The 12,685-nt window shown below is 37.2% G+C and overlaps 1 protein-coding gene across 1 annotated transcript in view; it reads left to right on the forward strand.

Annotated features, from left to right (window-relative positions):
• Positions 1 to 12,685, forward strand: part of DNAH12 (dynein, axonemal, heavy chain 12) — a 246,484-nt gene that overhangs the window by 129,153 nt on the left and 104,646 nt on the right. Inside the window, 4 exon segments of the mRNA XM_011947302.1 lie at positions 2,460 to 2,671; positions 4,292 to 4,443; positions 8,589 to 8,727; positions 10,225 to 10,391. Of these exon segments, the coding sequence (XP_011802692.1) occupies positions 2,460 to 2,671; positions 4,292 to 4,443; positions 8,589 to 8,727; positions 10,225 to 10,391 (670 nt within the window).

Here is a 12,685-nt window from a genome sequence, read left to right on the forward strand (position 1 = left end):
TTTTTTTTTTTTTTTTGAGACAGAGCAGAATCTCACTCTGTCACCCAGGCTGAAATGCAGTGGTGTGATCTCAGCTCACTGTAACATCCACCCTTCTCCCCAACGTTCAAGTGATTCTCCTGCCTCAGCCTCCCAAGTAGCTGAGATTACAGGTGCCTGCCACCGTGCCTGGCAATTTTTTGTATTTTTAGAAGACGTGGAGTTTCACCATCTTGGCCAGGCTGGTCTTGAAATCCTGAGCTCGTGATCCAACTGCCTTGGCCTCCCAAAGTGCTGGTATTACTAGTGTGAGCCACTGCGCCTGGCAACTATCCTGTTTGTTTGTTTTTGTTGTTTTGTTGTTTTGTTTGAGACGGAATGTTGTCCTGTTGCCCAGGCTGGAGTGCAGTGGTATGATCTCGGCTCACTGCATCCTCTGCCTCCTGGGTTCAAGCGATTCTCCTGCCCCAGCCTCCTGAGTAAGCTGGAATTACAGGCGCATGCCACCAAGCCGAGCTAATTTTTTTTATCTTTAGTAGAGATGGGGTTTCACCATGTTGGCCAGGCTGGTTTCAAACTCCTGACCTCAGGTGATCTGCCCACCTTGGTCTCTCAAAGTGCCGGGATTATAGGCGTGAGCCACCACACCCGGCCAACTATCCTATTATTTATGAAAGATTACAATTTTATCAACAATGAGATGATGTAATATTAAACAAATTTGGACATTAGGTGAATTAATTTAATTAATTAATTAATGTTAAACCAACATGTAGACAGCATAAAAGCTAGCTATGAAAGACCAGGAGTAGGCCAGGTGGTGTGGCTCATGCCTGTAATCCCAAAACTAGTGTTTTAGCTTTCTTCCATATCTATCAGTGTTACCATTTATAAAAGTATCACGGGAATAGTTTACCTGTATAACCTTCAAGTTTCATTTTTCCTGAACATTTTATTCTGTTGGTAAACCTAAAACCTAAACCTTTTAAGTGGTTCAGAATCACTTCAAGAGAGTTATATAGATTGATACCTAGGTGAAGTTTTTCTCTGAATATATATTTAGTTTTGGACTAGATAAGGCATGTACCTAGAGTAAAATTCAAAAGGCAAAAGTGGGTTTTCCCCACTTTTCCACAGCAGTCCCCCAGCCACACTGAAGGCAGCTAATATTACCAGTGCCCTATATAGAATTCTAGAAGTATTTTATGCATACACTCTTTTACATGTATACATTTTTAAATACATTAGCATAAATTATGTACTGATTTGCATCATTTCTCCATTGTAATATGTCATTTTCATATTAGTGCTTATAGAGTGACCTTCTTTTTTAACAGCTGCGTGTATTTCAGTGTATTAAAATCCAATTAAGCAGACCATTATTGAAGAACAATTTGGGTTGCTTTTGATCTTTTGCTATTACAAATAGTGCTACAGTGAATATTCTTGTACATGTATCATTTTCACAGGTAGAAATATATTTGAGTATAAACTCCCACAAGAGAAATTCCTAGGTTATTTGGTAGAGACATTTTATTTATTTATTTTTATTTTAAAAAATATTTTGTAGAGATGGGGTCTTACTATGTTGCCCAGGCTGGTCTCAAATTCCTGGTGTCAAGCAATCCTTCTACCTTGGCCTTCCAAAGCTCTGGGTTTACAGGTGTGAACCACTATACCCAGCCAGTATGGGCATTTAAAATTTTGATAGAGGCTGGGCGCAGTGTCTCACACCTGTAATCCCAGCACTTTGGGAGGCCAAGATGGGTGGATCACGAGGTTAGGAGATTGAGACCATCCTCGCTAACATGGTGAAACCCCATGGTGGTGGGCGCCTGTAGTCCTAGCTACTTGGGAGGCTGAGGTAGGAGAATAGCTTGAACCTGGGAAGCAGAGGTTGCAGTAAGCTGAGATCGCACCACTGCACTCCAGCTTGGGTGAGAGAGTGAGACTCCGTCTCAAAATAGGAAAAAAAAAAATTTTTTTTTGATAGATATTGGGCCAGGCATGGTAACTTATGCCTGTAATCCTAGCACTCTAGGAGGCTGAGGCAGGTGGATTGCTGAGTCTAGGAGTTCAAGACCAGCCTGAGTAACACGGCAAAACCCCGTCTCTACTTAAAAAACAAACAAAAAAAATTAGTCAGGCTTTGTGGTGTACGTCTGTAGTCCCAGCTACTCGGGAGGCTGAGACACAAGAATCACCTGAACTGGGGAGGTTGAGGTTGCAGTGAGTTGAGATGGTGCCCCTGTTCTCCAGCCTGGGCAACCAGAGTGAGACCCTGTCTCAAAAAAAAAAAAAAAAAAAAAAAAGACATGTATTTTGATAAAAATTGCCAGAGAAATGACTATGTGGCTTAGCAGTGCTCCATTCCACTTTATTTACATTTATGACCTTGTTCAAGTAGGTTGAGCACATCCTAATATATTGAATTTTGGTTATATTTCTTCTAAAATGCCTTTTAAAATAATTGCTATAAGTTAATATTTTCCTCCACCAACAGGCTTGCTTTATATTCTCTTTGATTTGGTCGATTGGAGGAAGTTGTGATACAGATGGCCGTCATGTTTTTGATGCTTTCATACGATTAATCATACTGGGAAAAGATGAAGAAAACCCAGTGCCAGATTCTGTGGGTAAATGGGAATGCCCATTTGATGAAAAAGGCCTGGTCTATGACTACATGTATGAGGTATGACGTAAAAGCTCAGCAGACAAAGCTCCTGGGTTTCCATCCTAGAGTTATTTTGACTCCTGTGGTGAGCTTTTTAAGCTCCCTTCTTTTTAGTTTCACCTCCCATAACTTGTTGGCTGTATAAATAAATTTGCTTTAATAATATTTGTATAATTTCATATTTAAATTAAATTTATTTTTCAATTGTATTAAATAAGTCCCCAAAGCATTTTTTAAACAGCAAGTATTTGAATAATTATTTGATTCATACAAATTTTATTTCATTCCCCATAAGATGTAGATAGAGCATTAGTTACAATTTCTTCTAAATCTCAAGTTTTATGATAAGGAAGTAAACCTAAAAAGGTTAGTGACTAGCAGAGCCAGAACTTGACACAAGTTCTCCTGATAGTGCAGGACCCTTTCCCCAAAACCAGGCTAACACAGAATTTTAAGAATATGGCCAGAAAGAGAGTTTCATCCTCATTAGCCATAGCAGGGAGTCAATAAAAGTGAAAAAGAGGTGGTAACACAAGAATATTCTTTAAGAATCGAAAATAAATACCAAACTATCCAGCTTAGAGAAGGTAAAGGTCTCTAGGAAGGGGAAAGTGACAGTAGGGAAATGCTGTTTTTCTTAACCTTGTACATCTTTTGACTGTAAAATCTGTACATATATAATGTTGATAAAAATAAAAGCTAAAACTTAAAAAAATACAAATATGAATTACTAAAGAAACATTCACCCAAACTTACAGTTACCACAATTCAAACATATAACATACATGTACAGTTTGCTCGAAAATAGGAAAAGATTTTGAGATTCCAGCCACAGCTCTGAAATAGGGTCCTAGGGGGCTACTTTGGCAGGTATTAAAACTTTTTTTACTTAATAGTGGAAGGGCTGGGGGTCTCCAGGGAGGGGTCAAAACACCCTGGAGAAGAAGATAATGGTTGGGGGTGGAGTGAAGATTGGGAGGCACTCAGAGTTGTCAGGACAGCAGTTATTTAGCCAGTGATTCAGAAGAATTTCAATATCATAGCAATTAATACAGCTATGCTGATACATATCCTGGTTGTTTCAGCCTGGATCAAAATGCCAAAGAGAGTAATGTTAGAGAAACAAATATAGTGGTTTTATGTGATATTTTATTTTTAGTTAGATTATTGCCCATTTATTTTAAAATATAAAAAGGTAAAGCCAAAATCCAGGAAATTGTGACTTGAGGTACATTAGAGTGGCTTTCAAATAAATACTTGATGTGTGCAGAAGGACATCTTGAAGGCATTTGGGGAATATTGGAGTGTTAAGGAGACATAAAGGCAAAAGTATCTGAAATGTTAGATATGTTGAATATGTGATAATAAAAGTTATATTATGTTTTTCAGGTTATTAAAAAGGAAAATTGAAAAATATGTATTTTTAAATTGAGTGGTGATTTCATGAATGCTTATTTTATTAATCTGCTTATGACTTAAAATATGCTATATGTGTTCTTTTATATGAATGTAATATTTCATTAAAAGGGGAAGACTAAAGTTTTTAAAAGCTAATTTAATAGTATAAGTGTTGAAAAGAGCCTTTCAGATACAGCAAGTACATGGTTTTAATACTTTAAAACTTATATTTTCTTGTAGTTGAAAAACAAAGGTCGCTGGGTCCATTGGAATGAATTAATTAAAAATACTAATTTAGGAGATAAACAAATCAAGATTCAAGATATCATAGTCCCTACAATGGATACAATTAGATATACGTTTCTAATGGATTTGAGTATTACCTATGCAAAGTAAGGAACTCTGCTATAAACAAGCATTTTGAATGTAAAAGTACCATTTTAATAGGATTATGGCAAATTTTGAAGTATGTAAGATCATCCTTTTTCAGATAACTGAAATCCTGGGGGACTTGTTGAATGTTGAAAGTGACATCTGTTGCTATTGGCAAACCTGGAATGCACATTTCCCATTGCCCACTCGAAAGCCCTTGCCATCATACTTTGCTGCCTCATAAGTCACCTTACATTTTTGATTTGTAACAGCATACTGAAAGTCTGCTGTAGTGTTACTGTTAAAAATGTATGCAGTCTACTTAAAGATTCAGTGTACTCCTGAGACATCAAAGTAACCATGATCCACATTCTCCTATTACATTTAGCATTTTCACGTATGTCCTATGCTAGTACTAGATTCTATAACTTAAGATGAATATTAAAAACTCAGAAAAGTCCATCAAAAATAAAGACACATGAAACTGATCAAAAGCCTAGATATGTACTGTTTGCATATCCATACCAACTTTCTTAATAACATTTAATAGTTACTTTTCTTTTAAAACACTAGGCATACTTTATAATTCATACTATTTAAACTAAACAAGTTTATATAATCATAAATGTCATTTTTTGATAAAGAACCTATTTCTGAACGTATTCTGTGACCTATTTTACCTTGTTTAAAAAAAAAAGGAAAAACAGCTTATGAGAGAAAATTAGTTTACCCCTTTTTTTGTGTCCATAGTTGCATTTTTGCATTTAGAAGCTAAGCAAGGAAGACAGTTGCCAATTCTGTGACATTTCTAGTATAGCAGTTCTTTTTTTTTTTTTTTCCAGACAGGATCTCACTCTGTCACCCAGTCTGGAGTACAGAGGTGCAATCGTGGCTCACTGCAGTCTTGACTTCCCAAGCTCTAACGATCCTCCCACCTCAGCCTCTCAAGTAGCTGGGACTACAAGCATGCACCACTATGCCTGGCCTTTTTTTTGTTTTGTTTTTTTGTAGAGATAGGTTGCCTAGACTCATCTTGAACACCTGAGCTCAAGCAAACCACCCGCCTCAGCCTCTCAAAGTGCTAGGATTACAGGTGTCAGCCACCGTGCCTGGCAATACAGTTCTTTTGTGCCAAGAACCATTTGTCAGAATAATACTTTTAAATAAATAAGTACAAATAGAATTATAAAGTAAACCATATATATACATTTATTTATTTATTTGCTTATTTATTTGAGACAGAGTCACTTGCACTCTGTCTCCCAGGCTGGAATGCAGTGACGCGATCTCTGCTCACTGCAACCTCTGCCTCCTGGGTTCCAGTACTTCCCCTACCTCAGCTTCCTGAGTAGCTGGGATTACAGACACCTGCCACCATGCCCCGCTAATTTTTTGTATTTTTAGTAGAGTTGGGGGTTCACCATGTTGGCCAGGCTGGTCTTGAACTCCTGGCCTCAAGTGATCCACCCACCTTGGCCTCCCAAAGTGCTGGGATTACAGGCTTGAGCCACCGTGCCCAGCTTGTTTTTTCTTTTTATATCGAAATACATTTATAAAAATTTTGAACATATTTGGGCTGTAGTAGTAAATATATATGTTTATTAACACATTAAATAACAAGATCTGTCAGTGGATCTGATGACTGTAATACCTTTGAAGAAGGAATGGGCATGAGTGATATTTTTGAGATACTGTAACAATTGTAATGTGTAGGATAATAGCTATGATTTCTACTGGTGACAAAGACACAGGTACTACTCATACAATTGCTACATTTTAGTTACAGGATAGCAAAAGTAAAGGCATAAACTTTTTGTCATTCAAGTTCACAGATTCTCTGAATTCTACAAATGTTTTTAGTTGGTTCATGGACCCCAAGTTAAGAACAGAAATTTATTAAGTATTATTTTAATAAATAGATTTTCATAGAGCTAGTGTTAGACTGGAACATGTAGATGAATTCTCAGGGGTCACTCTAGTTCTAAAAGAACTTTTAATTTTGTGTTCATATTTCAGTAACAATTTTCAAAATTAATACTAGCATAGTTTGGCTCACTTAGATGACCCCTTATAACTGAATATGGCTACTACTCAGTTTCAGTGCCTTTCTGTTTGTCTTTTGTTGTTGTTGTTGTTGTTAGACAGAGTTTCACTCTTGTTGCCCAGGCTGGAGTGCAATGGCACAATCTCAGCTCAGTAACCTCTGCCTCCTGGGTTCAAGTGATTCTCCTGCCTCAGCCTCCCAAGTAGCTGGGATTACAGGCATTTGCCACCATGCCTGGTTGATTTTGTATTTTTAATAGAAATGGGGTTTCTCCATTGTTGGTCAGGCTGGTCTCGAACTCCCTACCTCAGGTAATCTGCCTGCCTTGGCCTCCCGAAGTGCTGTGATTACAGGCATGAGCCGCCGTGCCCGGCCTGTGTTTGTCTTTATGTATTGTGTATTAACAAGTTATCACTCAAAATGATAGTATTTTATTTTTAATGCAGCATTTCTCAAACTGGGATTGTCCAGAGTTTTGTGAACATAAACTCATGTGACTACTTTTCCCCTTAAAATTAGTTGTGATCACTTAAGAATGGGAAACCTTGCTTGAAGCCTCACTGAATGGGGAATTCCTTAGTGTTTGCTTTTAGACAAATATTTTCAGTTAGTAATTGAATTGATTTAAAAATGCTATTAACAGTATACATATACATAACTGTTAGCTTTAGAATTCACTGTCATTCCATCTCTCACAAAACCTTTGGCTGTTGAGATCACTGGGAAACAGCCTATGGCTATCTTACTGTCATCCCCTTGTTATTCACATGCTGCCCCCATGTCTCTACTATAAAAGGGCAAATACAGCTCTTTTCTGAAGAGACAGATTTTGACTTTCTGCTCTGAAAAGTTAAGCATATTATTATTTGTTTCGTAAGTGTTTTGTATAAACGACATTACATCTATTCAAATAATAGTTTATTACTATTAAAGTATCTGCAAGGCCAGGCCCAGTGGCTCCTGTCTGTAATCTCAGTGCTTTGGGAGACTGAGATGAGAGGATCACTTGAGGCCAAGAGTTTGAGACCAGCATGGGCAACATAGCTAGGCCCTGTCTCTTCAAAACATTAAAAGTTAAAAAAAAAAAAAATTAGCCTGGTATGGTGACATGCCACCTATAGTCCTAGCTATTTGGGAAGCTGAGGCAGGAGGATCCCTTGAGCCCAGAAGTTCGAGGCTGCAGTGAGCTATGATTGTGCCACTTCATTCCAGACTGGGTGACAGAGTGAGACTTGATCTCAAAAAATAAAAATAGGCCAGGCGCGGTGGCTCAAGCCTGTAATCCCAGCACTTCGGGAGGCCGAGACGGGCGGATCACGAGGTCAGGAGATCGAGACCATCCTGGCTAACATGGTGAAACCCCGTCTCTACTAAAAAATACAAAAAAAAAAAAAAAAACAAGCCGGGCGAGGTGGCGGGCGCCTGTAGTCCCAGCTACTGGGGAGGCTGAGACCGGAGAATGGCGTAAGCCCCAGGGGCGGAGCTTGCAGTGAGCTGAGATCAGGCCACTGCACTCCAGCCCGGGCGACAGAGCTAGACTCCATCTCAAAAAAAAAATTAAAAAAAATAAAATAAAATAAATAAAAAATAAAAATAAAAATAGATCAGGCATGGGGTGGCTCATGCCTGTAATCCCAGAACTTTGGGAGGCCGAGGCAGGTGGGTTACTTGAGGTCAGGAGTTCGAGACCAGCCTGGCCAACACGGTGAAACCCGTCTCTACTAAAAATACAAAAATTAGCTGGATGTGGTGGTGCACGCCTATAGTCCCAGCTACTTGGAAGGCTGAGGCAGGGGGACTGCTTGAACCTGGGAGGTGGAAGTTGCCGTGAGCCAAGATCACGCCACTGCACTCCAGCCTGGGGAACTAAATGCAACTCTGTCTCAAAAAAAAGAATAAAAAATAAAAAGATACAAAATAAAGTCTCCGAAACGTTATGTAAAAATGTATGCCAATCATTACTTTTATCTGTCTTTCATGAAATAATAACTATAGGTAAAAAATGGGTTTTTAATGAAGATGATTTGATTCTTATGTAAGCTTTTAACTACCACCTCCTTTAGTAGAAATGTATTCTGACTTTTTTCCATTTTGAATAATATATTCATTGTTTTCATTAAGGCCACTCCTTTTTGTGGGTCCAACGGGTACAGGAAAATCTGTGTATGTGAAGGATAAGCTAATGAATCACTTGGAAAAGGACAAATACTTTCCTTTTTATGTTAACTTATCTGCACGGACCAGTGCCAATCAGGTTCAGGTTAGTTTAAAGACAGAAACGTGGGTCTGTCATTAATATTTTGTCTTATTTGCTCAGTGTTTAAAATTGTACATTAAATAAGCAACTGTGTAAATCTATGAATTTAAATAAAACTTTCAAATGTTTGGGGAATTACAAGTTTTTGAAATTAATGAGAAAAGTTTCAGAGAACATTTTTACATTAATAGTGGGTTATTGAGCTTTATTACCTGTTTTGTTTTTTTTTTTTAAGCCTGAGAAGAAGCAACAATTGATTTCTTAACTGGTGAAGGGAGTATAAAAGACACACACACACAGGGCGGGGCAGGGGTGGGGAGATCCAGGGAGAAATGAGAGAACTTTGAATTGTTCTCTCAAGACCCTCCTGGATGGGCCTTAGGGGCATTTGCTGCTCTCTGGACCTTTCAAACCATGGGCCTGTGACAGGAGCCACGTGAGTGCATCCCACCCTTTGCCCTCAAATGTGTCAAGGTGAAACTACTTCATGAAACCTTTTCTAATTGCCATTTTCATCATCCATTCCTAAATTTATGCCTATCCATTCTCTCCCGGCCTCATTTCTGTTGTTTTAAGTCAATATGCTTCACTGAGCTTCAAAATCTTACAAATTTAGAACACTTTTACTGTGGAGCTTTATTTGAATGAAAATAATTTCAGTTTATTTTTCCAATGGACAAGTGAGTTCCAAAAGTATTAGAACTATAAGGAAGCTTTCACATTTATTTTAGCTATAAAAAACTGCCAAATGTAAAGATTAATGCATTTAAATATTAAGTAAGTTAAAATTAATAGATACATTCTTGAGTACAGATGGACACAAAGAAGGGAACAACAGAAATCAGGGCCTACTTGAGAGTGGAGCTGGGGAGGAGGGTGAGGATTGAAAAACTGCCTATTGGGTACTATGCTTATTACCTGAGTGATGAAATAATCTGTACACCAAACCCTCGCAACACACAATTACCCATATAACCTGCATGTGTACTCCCTGAACCTAAAATAAAAGTTTGAAAGAAAAATTATTCACTGAAGAAAAAAAAAACATGTTGGTTGTCCAATGAGGAAAATATTGTAGAAATTTTGGTGACATTTGTAGAAATATTGTAGAAACATGCATATACTATACAAAGATAATACATAAATATATGTGTGTAACAATTGTGAGTGCATAGGATTTCAATAAATGTTTGAATGATGTTGATTGTGAAGTTTAGTATCACTCTAAATATGAATAAATAAAAATAAACACACACATAATGCTGCTTGATATGATTTCCCTACAGAAACTTAAACTTTTTTTTTTCTGATGTTAAATATGGTATTTTATGTTAAGTTAATCATTGATAAATTAAGCAAATAGTCATTGTTACTGGTAAAAATCCCATGGATTCTGGCAAAATGGGTCGTTTTACTTGTTGATACTGATTTAACATAAGTATGAAAATAAATTCCTAACTCAGTTATAGGTAAATATACCATTCTTCCTTTATATTTTAGAACATTATCATGGCTAGATTGGATAAAAGACGCAAAGGAGTCTTTGGACCACCTATGGGAAAGAAGTGTATAATTTTTATAGATGATATGAATATGCCTGCATTGGAGAAGTATGGAGCTCAACCTCCTATTGAATTATTACGACAATTTTTTGACTGTGGACATTGGTAACTATTTAATTTGATAAGTTATGCTGAAGTTATATCTCAGTTTTTATTTTAGGTTTTTAAAGTAAAATAATATATTTTTTGAGATATTTAAGGAAAAGAATGATTGCTCAGATTTTCCTGTACATGAAGGCTTTCTAATATCTTTTGAAAAGACTTTTAAATTGAGAGGAAGGTACAGATATTTCCTGTATACTCCCTGCCCCCAACACATGCATAGTCTCCTCAATCTCAACATCCCCACCAAATTGGCACATTTGTTACAATTGATAAGCCTACATTGCTATATCACAATCACCCAAAGTCCATAGTTTACTTTAGGGTTTGCTTTATGTGTTGTACATGCTATGGGTTTGGAGAAATGTATATGATATGTATCCATCATTATAATATCATAGAGAGTATTTTCACTGCTATAAAGATCCTCTGTGTTCTCTTTTCATTCCTCCCCCAACTTCAGCCCCTTTGTGAGAGATCCATTGATCTTACTCTATAGTTTAGCCATTTTCAGAATGTCATATAGTTGGAATAATACACTATATAGCCTTTTCAGATTAGCTTCTTTCATTTAGTAATATGTATTTGAGTTTCCTTCGTATCTTCTCATGGCTTGATAGCTCATTTCTTTTTAGCACTGAGTAACATTCAATTGTCTGGTTATACCACATTAACCTACTGAAGGACATCTTGGTTGCTTCCAAGTTTTCAACAATTATGAATAAAGTTGCTATAAACATTTGTGCACAGGTTTTACGTGGACATAAGTTGTCAACTTCGAGTAAATACTAAGGAACACAATTGCTGAACAATGTGGTAAGAATATGTTTAGTTTTGTAACAAACCACCAAACTATCTTCCAAAATAACCATACCATTTGCATTCCCATCAGGAATCAATGAGAGTTAGTGTTGTTCCACGTCTTCTCTGGCATTTGGTATTGTCAGTGTTCTAGATTTTGGCCATTCTAATGAGTGTGTGGTGGTATTTCGTTGTTTTAATTTGCATTTGCCTGACATATGGTAAGAAGCATCTTTTAATATGTTTGTTTGCCCTCTGTGTGTCTTACTTGGTGAGGTGTCTGTTAGGGTCTTTGACCGTTTTCAAATTGGGTTGTTTGCTTTATTAGTTTAGTTTTAGAGTTCTTTGTATTTAGTTTTAAGAGTTCTTTGTATATTTTGGATAATAGTCCTTTCTCGGATGTGTCATTTGACATTATTTTCTCCAAGTCAGACCTGTCTTCTCATTCTCTTGACATTGTCTTTGGCAGAGCAGAAGTTGTTAATTTTAATGAAGTCCAGTTTTTCAACCAGTCCATTGGTGTTGTGTCTGAAAAAGTCATTGCTATACCCAAGTTCAACTGGGTTTATTCCTTTGCTATCTCCTAGGAGTTTTATAGTATTGCATTTAATATTTAGGCCTGTGATCCATTTTTAGTTAATTGTTGTGAAGGGTGGGTAAAATTGTGTATAGGTCAATTTTTTGCATGTGTGTGTCCAATTGTTTAATAGTATTTGTCTTTTGCTAAAAGATAGGGGTCTTGCTATGTTGTTGAGGCTGTTCTCAAAATTCTAGCTTTGAGCAATCCATCTGCCTCAGCCTCCTGGGTAGGTGGGATTATAGGTATGGGCCACTGTGCCCAGCAACATTTCTTGAAAAGACTATCTTTGCTCCATAATATCGCCTTTGTTCCTTTGTCAAAGATCAGTTGACTATATTTATTGGGTCTGTTTCTGGGCTCTCTAATCTGTTCCATTGACCTATTTGTCTGTTCTGTCAGTACCACATTGTCTTGACTACTGTAGTTTTATAGTAAGCCTTAAAGTTGGGTAGTGTCAGTCCTCTGACTTTGTTCTTCTCTTTCAATAGTGTTGACTAATCTGGGCCTTTGGCCTCTCCATATCAACTTTAGAATCAGTTTCTCAATATCCAAAAAATAACTTGCTGGGATTTAGATTGGGATTGCATTGAATCTACAAGTCAAGTTTGGAAAGTCTGTCATCTTCATAATATTGTTTTCCAGTCCATGAACATGGAATACCTCTCTTTATTTAGTATTTTGATTTAGTTCATCGGGTTTTATAGTTTTCCTCATATAGATCTTCTATATATTTTGTTAGATATATCCCTAAGTATTTCATTGGGGGTGGGTGCTAATGTAAATTGTGTTGTACTTTTTTTTTTTTTTTTTTTTAGACAGAGTCTCACTGTATCACCCAGGCTGGAGTGCAGTGACATGATCTTGGCTCACTACAACCTCTGCCTCTGGGTTCAAGAGATTCTCCTGCCTCAGCCTC

This window comes from Colobus angolensis, unplaced genomic scaffold, assembly GCF_000951035.1.
Source record: "Colobus angolensis palliatus isolate OR3802 unplaced genomic scaffold, Cang.pa_1.0 Scaffold26, whole genome shotgun sequence".
In the NCBI taxonomy this organism is placed as follows: domain Eukaryota; kingdom Metazoa; phylum Chordata; class Mammalia; order Primates; family Cercopithecidae; genus Colobus; species Colobus angolensis.